A 27,413-nucleotide genomic window follows, 5' to 3' on the forward strand; every position below is an offset into this window, starting at 1 on the left:
AACACAGCAAGCCTAGTTGATAGGACTTATTTCCGCAGATATACCATGACCTGGATGAATGAGAATCTTCACAAACATTTTTCAAAGGTCAATAAAATCATTCCTTTAAAAGCTGCCAACACACACACACAGTGTGATATGAGCACAGGCTATTGTGCGCTGGGAGCTTAATTTATTAACATATTCATGCTGGAGGGGGGTCGGGGGCGGTCCACATCGCTCCAGAGAGGGTCGGTCCACGCCACTAGTGCAGAGAGCGCAATTGAGCCGAATTTCCGGGTTAAAAAATGAAAATTCGCCTCTTAATTACCATGAGAGGCATTTTTGCGGTCTCTGGCAACCAGGGGGGCGCTGCTGCCTGAGGCAAGAGTCTCCTCGTCTCATTGGTGGAGTGCCCCTGGTCTCATCTATAGATGCTCTAGAAACTGCGCCCTCGAGTGGAACTGGTTTAAAGAAAACGGTTACAATACGTTTGTGGCTTTACTAAGCAACAACAACTTTGGAATGAAACACTTCTCCGTCATAGCAATAACCTTGCCTTTTAATACTATAAAAGACACACAGCTGTTTTGAGAAAGAGAACCAGAACAATGGCTGTTTAATATGAGGGTCATTTTCCCCAAATAACTTCATTTTTATACTTTTTATCTTCACAGCTGAAGCTGAATGAAATCAGATCACGAAAAATAACGATGGAATCAATACGAATAAAAGAGAGGTTTTTAGAGCAAGGTTTGTGCTTCAGCTGACAAACAAATCGGAACAAGCAAGAGTCATAGAATTGTTTTTTTTTTTTTTAAATCACAATTATTATGCTGAAAATACATCACACGCCAACATTTTTCTCCCCATTTATAAACACAATGGTGATGGCCCATGATATAATCAGACTTTTCTCCTTGGTAAATTTACCGCAAATAAATATACATCAAGGCCGAATAATCTCCACACAATGAGCGAGGTCGATCTCTCGGAAGGTACATTGGTTATTTTAAGCCAGAGTGTCATCTAGACTAGAAATAGTAGTAGAGTACACTTCCTAGAGCTTTAGAGCTATTTAGATATGGCATTGTTAAGAAATTCATATGAAATTCCAAATACAGATCTTTACATAAAAAAAAGACAAAGCAGGTCATTTATAAACACTGGGCAAATTTGCAACTGGGCAGCAACCCATAGCGACCAATCAGTGATTAGTATTTTTCAATCAGTGGTGAGTTGACCACTAAAAGCAATTATCTATCTCGAACTGATCCTCTCCACTATGAAAGATAAGCTGAAAGTATGGGCTAACCTACCTATTTCTATCTGGGGCAGGATCAATCTTCTAAAAATTATATTTCTCCCTAAGTTCCTCTACATCTTTCACAACTCCCCTGTTCCCATCCCCCTCTCCTTCTTTACCTCTCTTGATACGGCCCAAACAGCGTTTCTCTGGGCAAACAAGCCCTCTAGGTTTGCTAGAGCCAAACTGCAAGCTCCTGTTCCCCCAAAGGGGGATTGGGACTCCCGCATTGGTATTTTTATTCATTGGCAGCTCAGATCTACTATATACACTGGTGGCTTAATCCAGATCCATATAATCCAAATTTCCCAATACAGGCCACTTTGGCAAGCTCAACAGAGTCACTTCCATATATCCCATTTCGTAAATCTCCCGATTTACATACAACCCACCCAGTTATAATCACCCCATACAAAGCGTGGATGGCAGCACTTTAAGTTTGCCACATAGCATCACCCCTCCTGTCGCCTCAGTTACCCCTATGGGGAAATTCCATCTGCAGCACATAGCGTAGTACAAAATATGGCCACAATAGGGTTTACGTACACTTGGGGACTTGGTTAGGGAAGGAGTGGTACGCTCCAGAACCGAAATTAAACATGTCCAAACCCAGGAGCCTCTTCCTGGTTCTCCGATTTCCAGCTTAGACAGGCCGTCACTACCCAATTTCAAGGGAACAATATGAACCTTACAACCTCTAAGATAGAATCAGCCCTTAGAGCCCCCACCACCAAGAAACTTGTTACCAAGCTGTATTCGATTCTCCTAGCTACTATTAAACCTCCATTTAACACAGCGGGTGCAATTTGGAGCAGAGATATCCCAGGATTGGAGGATGAGGACTGGGAAGAGGCAACTGATAGGGCCTATGACTACCTTGTCTCAACCAGAGATAGACTGATCCAGTTTAAGATCCTACATAGACTCCACTTAACCCCAAATAGGCTTTTTCATATGAACAGACTCGACTCACCACAGTGTCCTAAATGTAGAGCCTCAGAGGCATCTTACCTACACATCATCTGGTCATGCCCCCGAATTCAAGCCTTCTGGTCTCAGGTTCTCAACTATATTCAGGACAAAACTGCAATTCCTAATATAATAACCCCTCAGGTTTGCATTCTTGGTGTAATAGATGACGTCACCAAGGGCGGTCAGGAGAATACTTTTCCGTACATTACTATTCTATGCCAGGAAATGTATCCTCCTGAATTGGATGTCCCCCCAATCCCCCACATTTAATAGCTGGTTGAACTTGTTAAAAACAGCACTCCCCCTAATACAACTTACTTATACTGCAAGAGGATGCCCACAGAAGTATGATTTGGTATGGCGAGACTGGCTGGAAGCCACAGAGGAGCCTTAATGTCAGGGAGGGAAAGCAAACAGTGCTATACCTATGTATACCAGTTTTTAAGAGGACTAGGGGTCAGATAACAAAATATAAAATATAACTGAATTAAAGTGTATACAAAAGTACAGGATTCAAACATATTGAATGCTTATGCTGTACTGTCATAACTAGAAAAAGATGAAAACACGCATGATATAATGTCTGTTTGTTTATTGTTATAAAATGCAAAATAAAAACCTTTAAAAAAAAAAAAGCAATTATCTGATTGGTTGCCATGGAGCAAATTTGCCCAGTGTGCCCCTTTTGTGCCTTCGATATGCCCAGCCCAAATGAATAAACATAGACACCCCATAGCAACCAAGAACTTCCTGGGAAACTCCATTTTTTGGAAACTTACATTGGGGGTATAGAACTAGAAAGCCTCAGTTATAAAATCATAATTTTTTTGTATTCACAATGCAAAATGTATTTCCAAAAATGTGTGTGTGGCCTGCCGTAATCCTTCCATCAGCAAAGGCATTCTCTAGGTGTCATAAAAATGGTGCTTCTGTTTTGGCTCTCTATACAACTCACTTTCTATGGGAAAGGTAATGTAATTAGCATTGTGCCTATGCTTTTTCTTTCTTTACATATTTTGTACAAAAACACAAAGCCTAAGGGTTCCAGATTCTTGCACCCCAGCTGCTGCCTCTTGTGCCCCATGAATGATATCCAAGTAAGAGCCATGCACACAAGTTCCCCCGGACACATACTGAAAATATTTAATCTGTCAGTGCCCCACTGGGCCCCTAACCTTCCAGGGCTCCCAAGCAGTCTCAGGGTATGCATCTTTTATAGTTTTGCCACTGCTTCCACCTCTCCTGAAGGTTTGCGTTAGCCAGGCAATCCGAAAAAATGCAGTCAAACCAATCCAATTATTTATTTGCAATAAAGTGAATTTATCTCATAGTTTTGGAAGACAAGAACCCAAAGTTACCAGCCAGTGAGGCCATATGACTTCCAGCAAGAATGACATCCCACCCCTGGGAACAGAGGCCAGGAGGGATAAGTAAATGCCCACACAACACCTGAATCAACTGACTAGTCATGTAAATCATCAATAACTGGGGCTTGCCCTGTAATTGTTATCCTGTGGTTGAGATAACAAAGCAGACAGGATACAATTGTAAAGAGAATTAGAAGATAATACAGAGCACATATATAAAGATACTGCAGCATTCATGCAGTGTGAGATTTTGGCCAGTAAAACCAAAGGTATTATTAAGCAGCCTGCCCTCTGTGTTTCCTAGACTTGCTCCCACTCACGTTCTGTTAGGAATTCATGACTGCTCCCTGCTGGTACATTGAGAGCATTCACATTATTCACATTATTCGCCAATAAGAACATTATAGTCACTTTGTCGGATAGATTTTAAAAAATAAACTGGATACATTATTACTCTTAGCCCACGCCATCATATGGGGTAACATAACTTAAATAAAAACAGCAAATGCTGTAAAAAGTTGCAGATTTTACTGTTTATTATACACAATTAAGCCTTCAGCATTCCAACTACTCTGAAAATACAACACCCATTGCCCAGCCAAGGTGTTTTCTGGGATTTACAGTTCAGTAACAGCTTTATGTTTTCTATCCCAGCCCAATGGTTCACCTTATTAACCTTTTAACTGCCATGCTTTAACCCTTTGAACAACACAGCATCTACATTGCTGGCAGAAAAGGTTAAAGGACGAGTGCTACGAAAAAATTAAAATCAAAATATTTATTAACTTTAGCTTGAAAGAAACACATTCAGGATTATAGGTGCAAGCCCTAATTTATTATCGGCAATAGAATGTACTCTTTCATTGGGAAAATGGGGGTTAGATAAATGTGCATGTATATACCAGACACAGCTGCTGTGTAATCCTTTAAACAATACTCTGCAAAATATTATTCTTTATTTCAATAGTGCCAACATATTCTGCAGCGCTTCTCCTGACTCAATAGAGAGCTGCCCTTATTACATAAAGGCAGCGATACCATTTCTACAATGATAAGGACATAACCTGGGTCTCGTGTTCCCAAAGCATCTGCCAACAGCACAAGGACAGTAGTGTGAGAAGATTAGAAACGATGCAATACCGTTCCTCATCATCACTATGTTAATTCTACCTAATGTAAACTAATGCCAAACTTGATAAACAGCGCCACCAGGTGGCAACCAGTAACAATCACACAAAACAGAAAATTCTGCATGTTGAGATCAAGCACTGGTGGCTTTATTTCTAAACTAATCCATCCAGTCATAGAAGTGAGAAGTCGCTAAACTGATTAATTGTTTGCTTGCAAAATTTCACACAGGCTTGTGGAACAGAGCCTGAAAGGACTGGGAACATGTTGTATTTTACAAAGGAGGCGCCACTGTGAAAAGCCTGGTATAATGGCCACACCTCCACCCGAAAACTTTTTTAGCTGCTCCACAGCTACGGCATAGCCTGTCTTCACAGAAAAAGAAAAACCGGACGGAATGCTTTGTACCCCACTACCCCCTAAAAAATATAAAATAAAAACCTACAGGGTGACCATTTCCTTCACAATACTGACTTACATTGTATAAATTCTCCTGTCCTCAAGCTCTGCTGTTGAACTGTATACCCAGCTCTTGGAAATAATTGTGAAAATTGGAGCTAAAGCCAGTCACTAATTTGCATGGGGAGGGGCATTTCTGTAAAGCATAGAAATAATGTCCCCTAAAAAACACAATGGCTGCTTTGCTTGCATAAAGGATCGGTAAACAAAACAGCTGTGCCCACGCCATTCACCCACTAAGCAATATTGAACACACCAATATTGCACTGAATGAGAATAGTGAAAGGCACACTTGACAACTGCTGAAAAGATTTAGTCTATCAAGTAAACATCTGCCCTGCACTCAGTAGTGCTGCCGGGCAGATGTTCACAAGAGGAGATGAATCATTATTGGGGATAGGGTCCCTGTATTGTAGACGGAGGAAATTGAAATAAGATGTGTCCACTGAAAGCTATTTGTTCTGACTGAGTAAATGGTGTCTGGCCTGTTAACAGCTTACAAATCATCTGACAAACTGCAAATATCGGCCACATGTTCTGTAACCTCACCAGCTCGGGAAGAGAGCTCCTAACTTTTGCTTGTTTACTGTAGCTTGTAGCACATGTACAGCTGTTTTAACAAAATCCAGGAGGATCGTTTGGCAACTGTTTTCCATGTGAAGAGCTGCGTATGTGTTCTGCATTCCCAAATATAATGATAATAATATATATATATATATATATATATATATATATATATATATATATATATATATATATATATATATAAATATATATATGCCACAGTCAACAGTTCAACAGTGTATTTAATCATTACTGAATTACTGACCTGGTGCTACACCACAATAACAACATGTTCAAGTGCACCTTACTAGAAATGAATATTTTCTGCATCAAAAGTTTTAATCTGGTATATGGACCTTTCTCAAGATGAGCTTAGTGTTTACAGGTAGCATTTTTTGATAAAAAATATGTTTCCCCACACCTCCGGGGGAGGAAAGAAACATTTATTTGATGATCGGTGTCCTTTAAAAGCAAACATCTGGCCTATTGCACCTGGGCAAACATAGTGTTTTGTATCACATACGGGGGTTTGTTTTTCTTTAGGCTTAGAAACAAGAACACAGAAAGGACAGAGACACGGTCAGATTCGGGGAAGATTAGTCGCCCAGCGACAAATCTCCTCTTCGTCGGGGCGACTAATCTCCCCGAACTGCCTTCCCGCCAGCTAGAATGAAAATCACCAGCAGGATGGCAATCGGAGTGCTTCGTTTTTCGAAGTTGCCCAAAGCTTCCTCATGAGGCAACTTTGGGCGACTTTGGAAAATGAAGTACTCTGAGTGCCATCCTGTCTGCGATTTTCATTCTAGCTGGGGGGAAGGCAGGGGGGTTAGTCGCACAGAAGAAGAGGAGATTTGTTGCCGGACGACTAATCTCCCCGAATCTGACCATGTGTCTCTGCCCAAAAGGTTCTATGCGATCAATCCAAGATAACTGCATGTCGGAATGTGAACCATTGGTGCTCTTTCACACACTGAAGACCACGCTGAATAGGAGTTCATGGTAAACTCATCAGGATTCCTTTGCGAATGTAAACATGATATGCAAGATATAGTTTACATGACTGGGCAGTTCAGGTTGCAGATTTTGGTTACCCTAAATACCTTGCATAGCAAGTCATCATTTTCAACAGATATAATCAAGTGAAATATTACAATTACCTAAGCTACAACAGATAAAATGGAATGGCTAGTAACTGGGACAGAAATTGTTCCAGGTAACAGACTCATATCAATTGAAAAGATCAGGGTCATCGAAGAGACTAAGTTGCCCAGCATTACTGTCTGGTGCAGCTATTTCTGGCGAGAAGCTAAACCACCAACAAGTGAGTATATGGTGTCTCTCCAACCAGAGATTCTCTGGCAGACCAAGCCAACCCTGTATGATTTTTTGAACAAGTATAATATCTAAGGCTATTGTGATTCTATAATCTACAGTAAGTATATAGGTTATATATGAAAGTATATAGATAGTATGGGTGCACTCTTGATCATGTAACCCCATTCACAAAAGCCATCAGAGGTTCCATTTATTTTTAAATGTCAAGGTTGCTTTCAAAAGCATTACTGACTAACCCTTATTAGTAGCAGATAATTCCTTTTTCAAAACTTTAGGGCTGACCAAGAAAGAAAATGATCCTCACTAGTAAAGCATACCGAATATACAATCATTCTTCTAGTTAAATGATCAGACAGGTGGCTACACTAAAACACTGGTAAAGACACAAATGGTACTTTTATATGCAATTGGCATAGTGTTCCTTGTCAAAGTATCTCGCTTTTGTAACCAGAAATTGCCCAATCTAAGTATAAGTATGTCAATTATGCATGGGACAAAGGGAGGCTAGGAATTGGACTATACACTCATTACACTACTGGAATGATGGTGTCTCCCTGCTATAATGTATGAAACATTAAAATGTATGTTTTTTGTATATGTAAATTTGGGTATATTTTGGGTTTATTAAGTCATGCAACTAACTGGTAGGTGCACACAATGTTATATGACGATTTACTGGTAATTTACAACAATGTGCAAAACCTCCAGACCTCAGGACTCAGGAAAGTGAGACAATAGAAGTGATAGATGAACATTGTCATGGTTTGTTTAGTTATGGTGGTCCAAGTTTTAATTTTTTAATTGAAAAAGTCTAAAAAGGCACTTAAAGCCTAAAGTTTGTCACTATATCTATTGTGCTAAATCTACAGCCAGAACATTAGCAAAACAATCACATACCCGTTCTGAAGCTGGCCTTGTGGCATTTGGCTGGTAGTATGAGAAGTTTGAGGAGGATTGTAAGCCACGGACTTGGTGACTTGACCAGGCCGGGAGTTGTCTGGGGGTGGTGTCCCAGCACCAAACGGTCGGGCACTTTTGTTGAGAGCCGTACTGGGTGCAAAGTTATACTTCCGGCCTTGGGATTCAGGCGTGTGTACACCCTTTGGAATAAGAGCAAACAGGGACAAACCAGGCATCATGCAGCAATACAGATGATCCCATGCCCAGCCCTCCCATCTCTCACACACAGACACTGAACATTGCCATCTCCCACTCAGCATCAAGAAAATCATGCAGGTGTTTTAAAAATAGGTAATGCACACTAGAACATATGAAGTTTAAAGGACAGCAAGGGACAAGATTATTATATAGAGCAAGGTTATAGAAAGGGGAATACTGCAATGCACAAGGTCAAAAAGAAAACACATTTTTCAGCAAACTGAAAATACCACGGATGAGATGATAGGCATGATGATCACACAGAGGTTAGATCACACGACCACAAGCCATGGAAATTTCATTCCATCATGCTAGCAGGGGAGAGAGACGAGAAACCTCAGAAATATTCAGGTGAATATTAATAGCATGAGTTATTCTGAGATTCTGTTTTTGGAGCCGTAGTGTCTTTCAGAACTGGGTTAGCATTCAGTGACAGCAACAGTGTTACTATGCTAGTGATTATTCATCTTCATGCAGTTCCTCTGAGAACACCAGAGACATGCCAGGGGCCCAGAATAAAACAGTCTCTATTTATTCTACAGGGGGCAAGTAGCTCCAGAAATGAAGAACAGGAGGACAATAAAAAATAGACTGAACCTTGAAGTTTGGTGACAAGGTAGCCACAGTCATTAACATCACTTTGGCACTAGAAGAATTGTGTGCTCCAACATGTTAGCAAAGATAAAGAAAAGGAAGCCAAAAGTCTGAAATCCCACTCACTAGAGTAATTCCTTTCTACACATCTTCTGATTTATTGCTAGTATCCATCACTCATATACAACCATTCACTCTGTTTGGTGTAGGAAAAGTGGCCGATACTTACCTTGGGCTGATTCGCACCTACAGCAAATCTGTAAGAAGATAAAAAAGTGAAAATCTTACCCTTTAGTTGTATAGTGTTATGCCATGTGCTGTATGAGCCCCTGTACTATACTGCAAAGGAATGGGTGCAAAACATACCTGCTCAGGACAAGGCCCAGTTTGTTGCTGCTGGCTCTGATCTTGTTCTGCGCTTCAATATGAGTCATTGATGATGTGCTGTCACCCTCAATCTGAAGCAGCCAATCACCCACATTGACTCCAGCCAGCTCTGACTTTCCCCCTGGAGTTAGCTGCAACAAAGCATAAGAGAAGGTGAATTTTATGGCAAAAGAGTAATTAAGGCAACTTTTACTCAACATCTTACGGCAAGGCAAGTATTCAGGCAACTGTAGCACAGTTACATGTGTCTTATGGCAAAGTGGACACACAGAGCTACTAGTAGCAACTACCTGCCATAACTACAAAATAGACAATAGTGATAATTGGCTTTGTTAAGACACCAAGGGGGAAATGTAATAAAATTCGCAAAACTTTGCATGTCGCTATGTAATATTCTTCATTTGTCTTTTTTTGCATTGCAAAATCTTAATTGCGCATTGCGAAGCTTTAACACCTGCTCTGGAGTTTTGTTAAATATTTTGTTGCAAAAAACTTTTATTACATACACTGTGCGCAAACTATAAAATTTGCAATCGTTATCCTACTATCAGATGAAGGGAAAAGTGCTTGCAAAGGCAAAAATTGCTCTCCTTGGGGGGGGGGAGGGGGGTCTATGTGGGGTGGGGGTAAGGTTTTTTTGGTGACGGGTTTGTTTCTCCTTTAACCTTTCTGATCTACCGATAGACGATCACCGTTGTAGGAAAAATGTCTGGACACTCCATACACAGTCCCAAAGTCGTACAAACCTTTGTTTCATACTAAAATATCTTTGCGCCTACAGCCATCCTTAAGGCCACAAAGCACACTGCAGAGGCCAGTCCAGCTCCTGTCAGTTAGTAGTGAATATTTTTCTCAATATGTATAAAAGGGAGTTGCCACACCTCGTCACAAGTAGGTCCATCCATAGACATAAAAGTGTCTGTACCACCTGTCAGTTATAAACAGACGGCATTGTGCTAACGATGTGTGTGAAAAGGAGAACACAGGAGAGCAAAGCAACATGGCTGCTACTGCGCATAGGTATAAAATGAAAAAAATGCAGGGATGAAATGTTCTGTGCACAAAACATCCATGTTGTTCATTTATCCATCTAATCAACAGGTCTGTTTTATCTTATTTCTATATACATTTATATTGTAGAGTCTTTACTGAAAAATGTAAGAGAATTTCTAACAATATATTATTCTAACAATTTAAAAAAAAAATCACTTTTATTTGCACCACAAATCAGAAGTGACGGCTCTCTATTATTCTCACAGAAATAATGTATAAAAGGCCTTTAAAAGAACAAACAGCACTGCACTCTACACCTATCACCGGATTTTTTTAAGGAGCACCCCCACAGGCACAAGTGTTTTGTGGATGGGCCCTAATGTTCCCATGGCAATGTTCAAATACTGTAACTCCTAATGTATTGTCGAATATTTAGGCCTACTGAGAGGCCTGACAAGTGGGCAAACCTATCCGCCACATTACAAACGAATGCATGTCAGCTTGGAAAATAGGCCGCATAGTTTTCAGGAATGTTGAAAGTGGGGAAATTATATGGGTCTGATTATCATACTTGCTCAGACCTGTTGCCACAGAGCAGGAAAAGAAAATTTTATATAAACCAGCTATAAAGACATCTGTGTGGTTTAATTAATATAACTAATTTAAATGCACCAGTGTGGTTAATCCATAGCAATCAAAACAAATTGCTTCTGCGTTGGGTAACTGTACTAGTTCAACACAGCGCATATGTTAATATTTTTTAATGCGGCTATACGCAATCCAACCAGAGGGTACTACACAGTTAGTTCTGTGCTGTCCTTGAATATTCAGACAACCAGTCAAAGAAGCCAGATGTTAAAGGGATTCTGCAACTAGCAAATATAAATAGTGTAGCAGACACTGGCACAGACATGTAATGTGCTATTCATGTTTAGCTGAAGGACAAGACCATCCATCAGTAGCACTGGACTGGGGTCAGATAAATTGTAAACGGTCTATAGGAGAGCATTCCATTCTCCTTGGGATCCTAATCTCTGTAACTATATGGTTAAAGTGACATTATACTGGGCATCCTAGTATGAGAAATAACAGAACTTTTTTCTTTTAAATGTGCTGAAAACAAGACATTGGGCTGGTGTACATAATGGAAGCTTCATAAGATGTCTGGTAAAGCCATACAAACAAAATGGATGGTGAATACAAACATGCAGCTAAAGAGTGCTCCCCCCTTACTGAATACATTTTCTAAATACATTATAATTAACACCAAGAAATTAAATTAAATGTATGTACGTGTGTGTGTATGTATAAAAATTATATGTACGTATGTGCGTGTATGTGTGTGTGTGTGTATGTATAAAAATTATATATATATATATATATATATATATATATATATATATATATATATATATATATATATATATATATATATATATATATATATATATACTTTCGGTCCAAGTTTGGACCTTTATCGAGACCGAAACGTTGGTATGCACAGTGGAATAAAAGATTATTGACCAGTAACATTGGAGTGCTTATCTTCCTTATCGCTATTTATCATGTTTTGATATAGCACCCACCACTTGTATATATATATATATATATATATATATATATATATATAAAGAGAGAGTCTGGAAGCCAGCACAACTCGTGTAGTAGTCACAGATGCCTGGGTGCTGTATATACATATTTGTAGAAAGTGGAGACACTCACGGATCCAAGTATTATATATATAGTTTTTTTTTTAATACACATGTGTCATGAATATATTGTAAATTATATCCTTATAAATGGTGAGTACTGATGTCATCAGTTATAAACGGTGAGTAGTGATGTCATTTTTGTCACATGACTCCTAAAACTTGTGTATTATAATAAATAATGTACCGCCTGTTGCAAAATATGAGGATATCAGAAGTTACCAAATGACAGCCTGAAGTCTTGAACTCATGGACATCACCAGATTCTGGGTTTCCTCCTTTTAAATGCTCTGCCAGGATTTTACTGCAGCGGCTTTCAGTTGCTGTTTGTTTGTGGGCCTTTCTGTCTGAAGTTTAGTCTTCAACAAGTGAAATGCAGCTCAATTGGGTTCAGATCAGGTGACTGACTTGGCCATTCAAGAATATTCCACTTCTTTGCTTTAATAGGGTTGCTTTAGCTGTATGTTTCGGGTCGTTGTCCATCTGTATTATGAAACGCCTCCCAATCAATTTGACTGTATTTAGCTGGATTTGAGCAGACAGTGTCTCTGAACACGTCAGAATTCATTTGGCTGCTTCTGTCCTGTGTCACATCATGGATAAACACTAGTGTCCCAGTGCCACTGGCAGCCATGCACGGCCAAGCCATCACACTGCCTCCGCCATGTTTTACAGATGATGTGGTATGCTTTGGATCATGAGCTGTTCCATGCCTTCTCCATACTTTTTTCTTGCCATCGTTCTGGTAGAGGTTGATCTTTATTTCATCTGTCCAAAGAATGTTTTTCAAGAACTGTGCTGGCTTTTTTAGATGTTTTTTAGCAAAATCCAATCTAGCCTTTCTATTCTTGATGCTTATGAGTGGCTCGCACCTTGCAGTGCACCGTCTGTATTTACTTTTATGCAGTCTTCTCTTTATGGTAGACTTGAATATCGATACACCTACCTCCTGGATAGAGTGTTGTTCACTTGTTTGGCTATTGTGAAGCAGTTTCTCTTCACCATGGAAATGATCATCCACCACTGTTGTCTTCCTTGGACGTCCAGGTCTTTTTGCGTTGCTGAGTTCACCAGTGCTTTCTTTCTTTCTCTGGATGTTCCAAATTGTAGATTTTGCCACTCCTAATATTGTAGCAATTTCTCTGATGGGTTTTTTCTGTTTTTGCAGCTTAAGGATGGCTTGTTTCACCTGCTTGGAGAGCTTCTATGACCGCATGTTGTCTGTTAGCAGCAAAATCTTTCACATACAAGCACCCCCCTCAAATCAACTCCAGGGCTTTTATCTGCTTCATTGATAGACATAACAAAGGAATTGCCCACACCTGCCCATGAAATAGCCTGCGAGTCAATTGTCCAATTACTTTTGAGCCCCTGAAATTAAGCGATTGTTTTAAAAAAAGGCTTTAGTTCCTCACATTTTTATGCAATCGTTTGTTCAACCCACTGTATTAAAGCTGAAAATCTACAGTTCAACTGCATCTGAGTTGTTTCATTTAAAATGCATTGTGTTAATGTACAGAACCAAAATTAGAAAAAAAAAGTCTGTCCAAATATTTATGGACCTAACTGTATATATATTTTTTGCCTGTTCAAACAAGCATTTATAAATTAATAGGGCCAAGCGTGGTTCCTTTTGGAATGGTGCTTCGGTACCAGGTCTGGACTGAGAGTCAAAATAGGCCCATGCATTTTAAGTACAAAGAGGCCCAATCAGCCTACACAGAGGCCCAAACAGCCCCCACCAGCCCACTAAATACTGACTTTTTATGGAACCTTATAGCAGCCCCTCTGGCATTTGCCAGAACCCACAGATTGCCAGTCCGGGCCTGTTCGGTGCCCCTAATCTTCCAGCATTGAAACCCTTGGCCTCTATAGTGTCTATTTGCGTGAGGATGGGAGGGGGTTGCATTGTGCCTGAGGGTGGGAGGGGATTGTATTTATAACTCAGAATTACTTCAGCTCAGCACTTTAGTAGATCAGCCACATGACAGCACCCGGGTGCCCTACCCACCTGTCTCCTTTTCTCACAGGAGAAAGACGTAAAACAAACAACTCCCTCCCTACCTCCTTGTCAGTCACACAGCACGCACTGACTTTCAGGAGTACAACTGTATTTCTCTGACATCAGTTCAACTTCACTCAGGTTTCAACATGCTTTGCATCTCATAGGGACCTTAGGATTTTCCTCTCATTTAGACACATACAGTACATATGCTTTACTGCCTCCAAATGCATGTCCCTATGCGCCGCCTATACACTTGTTTCTATTCAAAGGGCGCTCATTTACTAAGGATCTGAATTGCACTGGCCTACGAAGATGTTGCTGCCCGTTTCATTACTATAGCCAACAGCAGTATTATATCAGATTTCACTCCCCAATAACATGCGCAGGTCCTGTATTCGTCACAGCGCTGCAGCCCCAAGTCTACTTCCCTGCAGGAAAACATTGAGTTATAGCATTAAAAGACAACCTCATCAACACTGGAAGCTACAACAGGACTTTAAAAGCAAGATGTAGCATCAACTGTGGCCTTGGGAGAAAGCAAGCATCTTAACTGTAGATTCCTATTCATAGGGAATTGACAGGCCTGTAATTTTTACTACTAAGCTGGAAGGAAGGATGGGATGGGACAGTAACTGAGGGCTCATGCTTGATAAAGGGGCTTGCCCCGAAACGTTGCACGTCCGCACTTAATAAACGCAAGGGGTAACCCTGCATAAAGTTCCTTGTGTGCCAGTGTTTCCCTCACTTTATGCTAGATTGGAGGTCGCCGGACTCCTAACACTGGACACCAGGGGTTCTCGTTATCTAATCTCCAGGAGTGTGCTCGGCCTCATCTTCCTTCGCTATAGTAACTGAGGGACCTTTAACTAGAGTAGCAGTTTGCTTCTCACTGTAACAAGTTGATTCTCTCACATCATGTCTAGAAACAAACCTGAGCCAAAATCCCCACTACTTACTGCATGTTGCCTTTATATGACATCGATGGTAACACAGTGGGTCACCCCTGACTCTCCATTGTCATGTTAAAATGTGCTGGTTCGGGAAAACCGATCACCTGGTTTGGAAAGGTTGAATGCACTTCCTACACCACAGCCTGTTGCTAAAAACATAAGAAGGACGCTATTTTTTCCCAAAAAACAGGGCAACCCAAAACTATTGTGTGTGTAGAACTGTCCTTCTGTACATAAGTTTTCTACTTAAATCAGAGGGAACATATTCCTTGGCTCATCAATGGTAATCTATGTATGTTCTCAGTATATCGAGTACAAGGTACTGTTTCATTAATACAGAGAAAAGGGAAATAATTTTTAAAATTTATAATTATATTATTAAAATGGAGCCTGTAGGAGATGGCCTTCCGTAATTTGGATCTTTCAGGATAATGGACTCAATACCTGTAGTGATGTGTGGGTCGACAATGAGTCTACCCATACCAACCCTAAAGTGCCCTCTTCCAACCCATACTTGGCCCAACCCAGTGAGCTGCCATTCTTTAAGGTGTCTAATATCCTTATATTTCCCAATAAGTGGTACTTTATTTATTATAATACACAAGTTTTAGTAAGTCATGTGACAAAATATACCATGGAGCACAGTTGCAACTCACAGAGCAAAGACCTATACGCCGACTTCTTTTAAAATGAATAAACAACAAGGAGATTCAGGGAGATTTTGTCACCTGACGACTAATCGCCTCTTCTTCTGGCCGACAATCTCCCCGAACTGCCTTTGCGTGTCTTCCCATCCGCTATAATGAAAATTTGCCTGCGCTAAAGCACATGCGGCGCTTCGCTTTCCGAAGACGCCTGAAATTTCCTCATGAGGCAACTTTGGAAAAACGCAGCGCCGCCTGTGCTTTAGCGCAGGCGACTTTTCATTATAGCGGATGGGAAGACACGCAAAGGCAGTTGGGGGAGATTGTCGCTCAGAAGAAGAGCCGATTAGGCGACAGGCGACAAAATCTCCCCGAAATCTCCTCGTGTGAACTAACCCTAAAACGCTACTTTCTGCTAATTCTTTCAGACTAGTGTTGTTTCTAGAGAACACACCTAGCTTCACAAAAAAGACACACTGGCCAGGGGTTGGCTTAATTTGACTATAAAGGCTCAGATAGTCTCAGATGTACAGTAACACACATACTCAGATCACACAGACACAAACATACACCCTAATAACTCAGACACACACAAAGGCAGACTGACTATACCTATAAGGACAAAGCTATCTTCCTGTGCACTGTGTGACCATCATTCCTTATAAGCACATCATAAGCACATTACTTTGTGCTTGCGTGAAGGCAAGGCAGAGAAACACCATGCTTTGGTACAGTGAAGAAATGAGCAGAGGAAGAAGCAAGCAGTATATTTTGCTGCAACCATTTTAAAGAGGTAATTAAGTTATCGGGGCTCAGTTATCTTATTTTAAACATGTTTACTGGCTAATTCAGAATGCAGAAGTAAAGAACTGCTTGATAAAATAATTTGGGCAGTGACGTACAGGCTATTGTGTGTTTTTGTTTGGAGTGAGCAGATGTGTAGGTGTTGTGAGTGTAGCTCTGCTGATTGCTCTGCTCTGTGCAGTTCCTGCCCACTTCCTGATTAAAACTTCCTGCTCTGTGTATGACTCCTATCAGCAAGTTAGTGGAGTAGAACTGCCCAGAGAAAGCCCAACTTCAGTCATTATGTATATGAAAAGGGTCAGGGTTTCCAAAGGGAGAACTGATAACTATCCAATTGTCTTTGTAGCAAAGTTGTGAATTGATCCCTCTGTTTGCCCACGGAACTCTGGTGTCAGAAACCTGGGGTCAATTCATCGTACTCCAAAATCCTAAAACTTGCAAATTGTAGACGACCATTATAAAAGGTATATATGTATATCATTAAACAGCAACTATAGTCCTACTATAAAAAAAATTCCCCTATTCTATGTTAAGTAGGCATCATACAGATCAGACAACAATATGGTGAACACTTCCAGTCATACACAATCTCCACACAATGCAAATAGAGTTTGGGAATTCCTCTCAGTCTGCATAATAATTTACTCCACTTTCAACAAAAAGGCTTTGGACTGATGAGACAAAAATTTTGTTATTTGGTCATAAAAAAAAAAAAAAAAGCGCTTTGCATGGCGGAAGAACGCCACCGCATTCCAGGAAAAACACCTGCTACCTACTGTCAAATTTGGTGGAGGTTCCATCATGCTGTGGGGCTGTGTGGTTAGTTCAGGGACTGGGGCCCTAATTAAAGTTGAGGGTCGGTTGAATTCAACCCAATATCAACAAATTCTTCAGGATAATGTTCAAGCATCCGTCACAAAGTTGAAGTTTTGCAGGGGTTGAATATTCCAACAAAACAATGATCCTAAACACACTTCAAAATCTACAAAGGTATTTATGCAGAGGGAGAAGTACAATATTCTGGAATGGGCGTCACAGTCCCCCGACTTGAATATAATCGAAAATCTATGAGATGATTTAAAGCAGGCGGTCCATGCTCGGCAGCCATCAAATTTAACTGAACTGGAGAGATTTTGTATGGACGAATGGTCAAAAATACAGCCATCCAAAATCCAGACACTCAAAGGCTATAGGAGGCGTCTAGAGGCTGTTACATTTGCAAAAGGAGGCTCAACTAAGTACCGGTATTGATGTAATATCTCTGGGGTGCCAAATGTATGCAACCATATAATTGTTGCATATGATGATGCATATTGCATATTTTCTGTTAATCCAATAAACTTTACGTCACTGCTGAAATACTACTGTTTCCACAAGACATGTTATATATTAAAAGGAAGTTGCTACTTTGAAAGCTCAGCCAATGATAAACAAAATTCCAAAGAATTAAGAGGGGTTTTAAAACCCTTTCATATGACTGTACATAGTTCTGCCAACCCAAATATTGTATGTAGTAACATATGTAAGTGCAAAGCAAGCTTTTTCCTCCTGGCTTATGAATCCTGGGTTTCTATGCTAGACAGGTGCCTCAATAAACAAGAACTTGGCCTGCACCAAAGCACTAACCTTAATTACCAAGGAGCACAAATATTTTACTTTTATTTTCTACCAACATTACTTTCAACATGAGAAGGAGTAAAGTCAGATGCAGGAGTGAATTACAGACATGAAGGAGAAATTTCTTCAAACATGGCAAGTGCTCTGAGCTCTATGTTCCAAGTACTGCTGCTGTACAGTTTGTCCCATTGGGTGCCAGATCCAAAACTGAATGCAGCAGCTTGAGTTCTAAGACACATTTAAATTTACTCTACAAAATAATTGTCATCTATAGGGAGACCACTAAAAGCAAAACCACACTATAAAATTAGATTTCAGGGTGCATACAATTCACTAGCCATAAAACACAATTTATATAGTGAACAAAGTAGCCCCTATTGTAAAATAAAGTTCCACGACCATATAAAAGCACAAAGCCAAAGGCGTCTAATATCCTTATATTTCCCAACAAGTGGTACTTTATTTATTATAATACACAAGTTTTAGTGAGTCATCTGACAAAATATACCATGGAGCACAGTTACCAGTCACAGAGCAAAGACCTATACTCCGACTTATTTTAAAATATTTCCCTTTAGGGCAGGGATCCCCAACCTTTTGAACCAGTGAACAACATTCAGAAGTATAAGGAGTTGGGGAGCAACACCAGCATGAAAAATGTTCTTTGGGTGCCAAACAAGGGCCGTTATTGGCTATTTGGTAGCCCCTATGTGGTTTGTCAACCTACATTGACTCTCTGTTTGGCAGTACAATTGTTTTTTTATGCAACTTAAACTTGCCTCCAAGCCTGGAATTGAAAAATAAGCTCCTGCTTTGAGGCCACTGGGAGCAACATCCAAGGGGTTGGAGAGCAACATGTTGCTCACGAGCTACTGGTTGGGGATCACTGCTTTAGGGGGTACAGCAACACAAAAAACACACAAGTCTTTGCTTTCTTGCCACAGACTCAGATTTGGATGTAACCGCGCTGTAATTCTACTGGTTTCTGGAGCTCTCTTAAAAAGTGTCCCTATGACAAATTAAAATTGCCAACATAAGGGAACTATATGATGCTCTGGTTGAGAACAAATATAGCCCTTTTTAAACATGGAATTCCATACTTTCACTTCTATGTGTATTTGCAGTTTACTACTGGGTCATCAGCCAAACAGTTTTGCGTGTGCAATGAAAAACCAATGTATATGGGGGAGGCCAGATTCGATCTCCACATTGATTTTCCGTCAAAAAGCAAAATGACAACTTTCTCCCTGTCACAGAGAGGAAAGAATCACTGGGTGCTCACACAAAGATAAAGTCATACACTCTGTCAAATGTTTTAACGGAGAATGTGGCTGCCAATTTATAAGATCTGGGCAAGTGTCCTCAAGAGGGTGTTCAAGTACCCTACGACCATCTGTAAAAATAGTGTATTTAATAAAGGCTTACAACGTTTGGAGGACAGTTGCAGAGTGACTTTAAAGCAAGTCTTGAGAGTGTAGCAGCGAAAGGAACAAACTGTACATGCCACACCTCCCAGAGGAGCAGTTATTAATAGGAATAGTATTGCTCTTACACTGTGGGTGCTGCTTGAACTATGAAATCTATTTCTCTGATTTTCAAAACTATTTAACTTTATCCATTAATGGCTGCTGTGCTAGCTAGTGATTATTCACAGGCTTTTGGGTCTGTCCCCAGGTACTCTATTGAGCAGAAAATGATGGGTTTTAAAAAGGCAAGATTGAAAGCTAAAAAGCAGGAGATGGCTATGGAAAGATATTATTCAGTTTATTTCCAACATACATAATCTGTTTCCCTTTTTTTCTCCCCGATTTCTTTTTACAAAGGTGTGATCTACTGTATATATATCAACACTCAAATCAAATTGTTGCATTCATCGTCCCACTTGCAGCTGGCTTTGAAAAGCGAATAACTGATTGGTTGCTATGGGTAACTTGATAAATGAGCCCCTTTTTCACTCTTCATGTATAAATTGTTAACCTACCATCGCTATGTCACTGCTACCCTAAACTGTGGCATTGCTGCTTGCAAACTGCCTCTGCAAAAGGAGCTTTCCCATACTGTACTGTAAAGAGAGTCACCCTTAAAAGGACCATTATAACCTTAGAGTTTTCTTCTAACTATTTTTGAATACCTAGAAAAGCATGGATTCGTGAAATCTTTCGTATGGGATTTTTCTCTGTAATATTAAAACATTACCTTGTACTTGATCCCAACTAAGATATAATTAATCCTTATTGGAAGCAAAACCAGCCAATTGGGTTTATTTAATTAACTTTAATTAACTACAGCCCTCTTATGCTATTTGGGGGAGATTAGTCGCTCTGCGTCAAATATCTTCTTCTTCGGGGCGCCTAATCTCCCCCAACTGCCTCCCCTGCTGGCTAGAATGTAAATCGCCGGCGGGATAGGCACTCTGAGTGCTTTGTTTTCCAAAGTCGCCCTAAGTTTCCTCATGAGGCAACTTCGGATGACTTCAGAAAACAAAGTGCTCCAGGTGCTAGAAGCCGGAAAGGCAGGGGAGGCAGTTCTGGGAGATTAGTTGCCCCGGCGACTAATCACCCCCAAATAGCATTGTGTCCCTCTACCCTTAGCTTGGAATAGAGACATTTCGAACTGGCTATGGTTTTTAGATACAAACCAACCCTTTCAGCCAACATTCCATTGCCATTAGCATGGAGACATAAACATGATTCAGCTGCTAAACATTTGTTGGTTTCTTTTAAGATTTATTGCCGTTGTTGCTTTACCGCTGCTGATAGCTTTAATAGAACAACAAACCAAAAGACTTTTAGCTTAGAATTGCAGTCCATTTTAAAAGCTTTTATAGCTCTTTTCACCTTTTATGCCTGTGTCATTGACCTCCCCCCGATGGAAAGATCTGCTGGCTGCTGCACACATATAATCAACCCTTGAGACCTAGTGACTACTGCCCAATTTCTAATAAGCAGTGACGCAAATCACATCAGCAAACGCAGGCCTAAAACAAGAGTCTCCCACTTCAGAGGCCAGTGCGAGGAAGGCTTGAGCGGAGGTGGTGGCAGGATCTAGCATATAATAAAAAGGTTTCCTGGCAACAGTCGCCTATTCATAGGAACAGTGGCCTTGTCTGCTGAGCACTAGAATGGCATGTCTCAAAATAGTTCTGCTTTAAAAACAGCAACCTGTGGGGCTCTGGGCAAACAAACCTGTTTAAGGAACCTAACCATGGGATGCAAGCTACTAACAATGCAAAGAGAGAGAGCCATGATTATGCACAAAGCACACTACGTTATAACCACTTCACTGGAACAATGTTGCTTCTATCACAACAAAGCAGTCTTTTTTAAGACACTACAATGATTAACACTTCAATTAGTGCATTAGTCTTTTGGTCTATGGTGCTGAAGAAATTAATAGGCCATTGGGATAGGTTAGGGAACATAGTATAATGATATGTCATAGTATAATAATTAGCCAGTGCTATGCCTGATTTTTTATTTCCATTAAACTAAAATCACCAATCCTCAGTCCATATATGAGGCCACAGATAGATGGGAGGTCACAGAAATGATGGGAAATCTGGCAGATATACAAAAACTATGCCAAAAATGTCAAAAAATCAAATCATCAGTACGGGCTGGCATTTTATTTGCCTTAGGCAGCCCATTTTCAAGCATGTCTGGAAACATATGGTCCTGCTGCTATTGTTGTCAGTGGAGATTTGTCAGACAAATGCATGAGAATCCCCCAGTGACTATCCTTCTGGTACAAAGGGAGTTAGTTTTATAAAAACTATTGAAAAAAAAAACTATAAAGCTGTTTAGTTTTATTTATTTTTTAAATCGCTCTTAAAGGGGTAGTTCACCTTCCAAACAGTTTAGTTGTTTTCAGATTGTTCATCAGAAATAAAGACTTTTTTCAATCACATTTAGTTTTTTAGTTTTTCCAAAAATGAAGTCTAAAAGTTAATTTTCCTATCCCCGGGTCTGGTAGCTCAGTGCTGATGTGCGGGCCAGCCCAATACCCATGAGACCCAGGGATTGGGTGGGTTCAGCTGTCCTCAGCACTCCATTTGCACTCCACTCTCCCAGCCTATCACCTTACACTGCCAGCTTCTTACTTTTGTTTTTATAGGCGTGGGCTTGCCCCACCCCTTTTGTGACATCGTCTGTGGTCATCACAGGCCTATAAATAGAGGGGAGGCAGCAGGTGCGGGCAGGCTAGGGCAAAGGTACAAATCAAAAGACAGAACTCATATCACTACAGCTCAGTAATCCAGGTTCAGATTCTGAACTGTAACATTTAATTGTAAAAATTGTTACAAGTTGCTACATGTAATTGCTAAATCAACTGCATCTGTGAAGTATTAGCAACTATTGTATCAATTCTAGCAGCTGCCTGTAATGAAACTCAGGGAATCTGCTCAGCAGGAACAAAGATAAGAAATGTATCAACTTAATGTATCAATTTAGAGCAGTTTACAGAGCCAGCAACCCCCCCCCCCACTCCCAGAGCTGCTTCACAAAGACATCAGAAGGTGAAAAATGTACTTTTAAATTTCAATATTAGGAAAACTGTCGCAAACAGAAAACAGAGTTATTGAAAAAAAGTCTTTATTTCGGATTATCTATCTGAAACCAACTGAACTGAAAAAAAAAAAGTGTTGGAAGGTGAACAACCCCTTTGAGTTAACGTTTAGTATGATGTAGAGAGTGATATTCTGAAACAATTTGTAGTTGGTTTTCATTTTTTATTATGTGTGTTTTTTAAGTTATTTAGCATCTCTTCAGTTTGCAATTTCAGCAATCTGGTTGATAGGGTCCAAATTACCCTAGCAAGTTAGCAACCATGCACTGATTAGAACAAGCGACTGAAGGGACAGATAGAAAGTAGCAATAATAATACATCTGTAGCCTTACAGAGCATTTGTTTTGAAATGCTGGAAAGAGAAGAAGGCCAATAATTCAAAAAACATAAAAAATAAATAACGAAGACCAAGTGAAAAGTTGCTTAAAACTGACCATTCTATAATATACCAAAAGTTAACTTAAAGGAAAACTATACCCCCTGATGTAGGTCTCTATAAAAAGACATTGCATAAAACAGCTCACGTGTAAAATAAACCATTTTCATAATAATGTACTTTTTTTTAGTAGTACGTGCCATTGGGTAATCCTAAATCGAATATTGGCATAATAAAAAAATAAGGGATGCCCCCTGGGATCGTAGCATTCAAGGTGCACACAAACATACCAAACAAACCATACATGCTAGGTCACACGAGCCAATTAACAGACAGCTTTCTGTCGTTTGCTTACACACTTCTTCCTGTTACAGTTAAGAGTTGTAGTATTTCTGGTCAGGTGATCTCTGAGGCAGCACACAGACCATCACAAAATGGTGGTTCAAGGCAAGAGATGTAAAAGGGCAATATTGACTTAAATATATATACCAGTTTGGTAAGATTCTTTAATATGTCACTTAATATGATATAAACGATCTGTTGCTTAAATATTCATTTTGGGGGTAAAGTTTCCCTTTAAAGGTGAACCACCCCTTTAAGGTGTGGCTTCATTTCATGGAAAAAAAAACATATCCAGAAAATCTAAGGTCTTAAGAATTGTGGAAAAATTAAACTTATTACCCACAGCAGAGTGCTTATTCAATTTGACCTTCCCAAATGATCGCATATCAGAAGAAGTTGTAAAGCGAAAAAGAACTTTATTTGCTCCCAGAGTGCAGTGCCCACAGACTACGGCTTAAATCGTCTGACAAGGGCTCATGTCTGTGCTTGCTATCTCTGATGCTGAACAAGCTCTGTAATAAAGGAAGCCACTTTATAAAGTAACAGTAATGAATACATTTTTAGGCACACAGCCAAACAGAAATGAGGGCACATTGGTGGTTCTGCTGTAGAACACTATAAACCATGCAAATGCTTTTGTAGAAGAACTCTGGAATCCAAAGCTATTGAGGTCACAAGGTGTCGCTGTCGCCATTTCAATCTTTCGGTTCAGTCTGAGCCAACACATTTTTCCAACACATCATAAATTAACTCCTTCCCTAGTTCTCCTGCAAAGCCGTAGAGGGGAAAAGATACACTATAAATATGCACTTATTTCATTTCCTTTGAACAAGCATGCAAGGTATCTTGCCAGTTCTTTTCAGTTTTTTTTTCCTCCTTTGTACTATGGACTTAAAACCACTTTGCAATGAGACCAAATAAGGAAATACAAAAGGCCTTTAATAATTTGATAATGTGTAAATTACATTCAGTTCCTAAGTGTTTTATTTAATGATGTATTAAAACAATCATGTGTGGAAGCAAAGCTACATAGTTCCTATGGGATGGACTATGTGTGTAATGCTGTCATCAAAACGAAAATTTAAGGTGAACAACCCATTTAATGGCACACATTTCTCTACCGACAATCCCACTGTGGGCAATTTGTGGCCAAAGTCTGCTTCAGCTGGCATTGACAGTTAGATGCCTCAAGGGATGGTAGTACGCAATGTCAGTGTTTTCTGCCATGGTGGAGAAAACAATGTGCTACATAAATATACTGTAGCTAGATGGTGTATATTTATTAAACATACAGCAAGAGAATTGCGCGCATAAATAAAGAGCACAGTCTAACGCTATTCTATATGATTAAGGTTTCAAGAATGTAAGTAGGCATGCAGGCAAATCTATATACTTAAAGGGTAATTAAGTTTATGGCATACTTTTCCCTTTAAAGGAAAACTTCTGCAGCCATACAAACAAAAAGCGAATGTTTTCACTTAACATAAATGACGAGCATGGAAATCTACACATTAAAAAAATCTGATATTTACAAGCTAATGGACTCAGCATGATTTCTGTTGAGTTGCCCTACACTTAAAGAAACATATCAGGTTCTGAAAGCTTTCCCATCTTACAGACAAATGTCCATCCACAAGGTGGGAGGTAAAATCAAAATGGAGAAATATTCTCACATCAGTGATATTCAGCTTGCAACTCTTCAGCTGTTGATGAACTATAACGCTTAGCACTCCACAAAAGGGGATAAGAGTGGTGTGAGGCCCAGTAGTTCCAAGTTGTGATATATGCGGGTCAGAGAAACTCAACCTGCATCTAACCCAAACCCGCAAAACCTTAACTCACACCCAACCCTAACCTGCAATATGTTGCCATTGTAGGACCCACACTAGACCCATAACCACAGCATCTCGCTCTTCTGTGCGCACCTCTGGTTCCAAGACAGAGGAATCTTCTGGAGCAGTGCAGTAGTGTATGTCCCCAGTCTGACCCACACCCAACCCTAACCCGCAAAGGTTGACCAAGTTTCAATCCAAACCCGCCCAACCAGTAGGTCATCATTTCAGGTCAAGCTGCACATCCCTAGTTCCAAGCTCTATAACAACTTCTGCAATCCTACAGTTCAGAGAGGGGAACTTTGCTTTTAATGTGAGAGTAGAGACATTCCCATACAGCAAAAAAGTGTAGGGTGCTAATGCAGCTGGCAGAAATCAAATGCACTATGGATAGGTAAAACCAAAATGCTAAAAACGACTGGATTAGTGTGTACTCCCACATGGCTATACAATTAAGTATGGCGGAGAGAAAGCACACCTGCCTTTACAGTAAAACCCAGGTATTCCCCCCCTCCACCATGGATAAGTCCATTGACACAACCATGCTATTCATACACATACATGTAATCAACTTGCAGCAAGAAAATGGCTTCTTTCCTGCACAGGTGACTATCAATACTATGTGTACCACTGCCCTAATGAAACCATTGTATAACATTGTATTGCCACTTCAAAGTATCTCATAGGTTTTAACAGTATAATGCAAATGAAAGGATTATATTCCTTTATGCAACAGTGATATGTGCGTAGAAAATACATTTCCTATACATTGGCCAATTGGGTAATGTTTCAACAAAATTACATCATTCCATCAGCTGGCAAACAACAGTTTGACCAATCAAACTGTATTTTGGATCCAATAGTGTTTATGATGTCCAAAGTCATGTCCAAAGTCAGGCCCGGGGGCCAACTGCAGCCCTCAGCCTCCATCATGAAATTAATAATAATAAGGCCTCCCAGCATAGTGCGATCAGGAATTGCGTAGCTGTAGCAGTAATATTTGGGCACATTAGTGAAATGATCTGCCACTTGGTCTATACTGCTGCCTGTGTGCTGAAGGTGTTAGTAATAGACACGTACTGGCACGGAGTGATGCACCGCTCTCACATACTTCTTTAGGGCTAAAGGTGCAATAGACGTACTGACGTGCCAGTACAGTAAACTAAAAAAGTATGTGAGAGTGGCGCATCACTACGTGCCAGTACGTGTCTATTACTAACACCTTCTGCACACAGTCAGCAGTATAGACCAAGTGGCAGATAATTTCACTAATATGCCCAAATATTACTGCTACGGCTACTTGATTCCTTGTTTAAATTAGTTAAATGATGTTCATGTTTCAAAGAATGTCAGGCTGAATGGTCGGCCCCCGCACATTTTCACCACACCAAATCTGGCCCTCGTTGCAAAAAGTTTGGACACCCCTGCTTTAGGAGGTGTGTTAGAATGTTAGAATGTGTTTGAAGATCTAAAGCGAACCTCCCTGACTCACGTTCCAATATCGTGCACTGCTGGGAACGAACAAAACTGAGCAGGCTGTCTGCAAGTTTAGATATGTTGTTCTGAATTATTAGGATGTATCTGTGCTGTTAAACCTGAGGTTCAGGATGCACAGCTGGCAACATGCTCTTAAAATAGAATCTGCATATCTCCATTCACAGCACCAATCATCAAAAAAAATGGTTTCCCTACTGGAGGTGCGGGCTATAAATCCATTATACAATCTATTATCTACCTCACATGGACCAAACATGGAGTAGCTTCAATTTCCCTGTTGGCCCTGATTAAATAAAGCACAACATTAAACACATTTAACATAAACACATTATTAAAGGGGACAATAGAGACCCAACAAAATCATTTTGGGTTCCAGCCCACAGGTTAATATCTATGTGTGATTTTTCCCACCTGGAGAATCTGTACTTGTGAAAAAAAAAAACAATGTATGGGATCCAGTATCCAGAATGTTTTAGACAAGGGGTTTTCTGGATAGGGGTTTCTTCCACAATTTGGATAGCCATACCGTAAGCCTAATAAAAAAAACATTTAAACATTAAATAAACCCAAAAGGTTTTGCCATCAAGATGGATCAATGCTAGCTTAGTGACCATTAAAGGAACTGTAACATCAAAAAATGAAAGTGTTTTAAAGTAATAGAAATATAAAGCAGTGTTGCCCTGTACTAATAAAACTGCTGTGTTTGCTTCAGAAATTCTACTAGTTTAAATAAATAAGCTGCTATGTAGCAATGAGGGCAGCCATTCGAAGGAGAATAGGCTCAGGTTACACAGCAGATAGCAGATAAGCTCTGAAGAACATAATGGTA

At 40.0% G+C, this 27,413-nt stretch overlaps 1 protein-coding gene across 2 annotated transcripts in view; it reads right to left on the reverse strand.

The window, feature by feature from the left end:
* Positions 1–27,413, reverse strand: part of LOC108710972 (PDZ and LIM domain protein 7-like) — a 67,709-nt gene that overhangs the window by 32,112 nt on the left and 8,184 nt on the right. For both annotated transcript variants that reach the window (XM_018252230.2, XM_018252229.2), the window contains exons 3-5: positions 9,229–9,380; positions 9,092–9,119; positions 8,008–8,210 (exon numbers count right to left, since the gene is read on the reverse strand). In XM_018252230.2, coding sequence (XP_018107719.1) covers positions 8,008–8,210; positions 9,092–9,119; positions 9,229–9,380 — 383 coding nt within the window. The remainder of the gene's footprint in view (positions 1–8,007; positions 8,211–9,091; positions 9,120–9,228; positions 9,381–27,413) is intronic.

This window comes from Xenopus laevis, chromosome 3L (genome assembly GCF_017654675.1).
Source record: "Xenopus laevis strain J_2021 chromosome 3L, Xenopus_laevis_v10.1, whole genome shotgun sequence".
NCBI lineage: Eukaryota > Metazoa > Chordata > Amphibia > Anura > Pipidae > Xenopus > Xenopus laevis.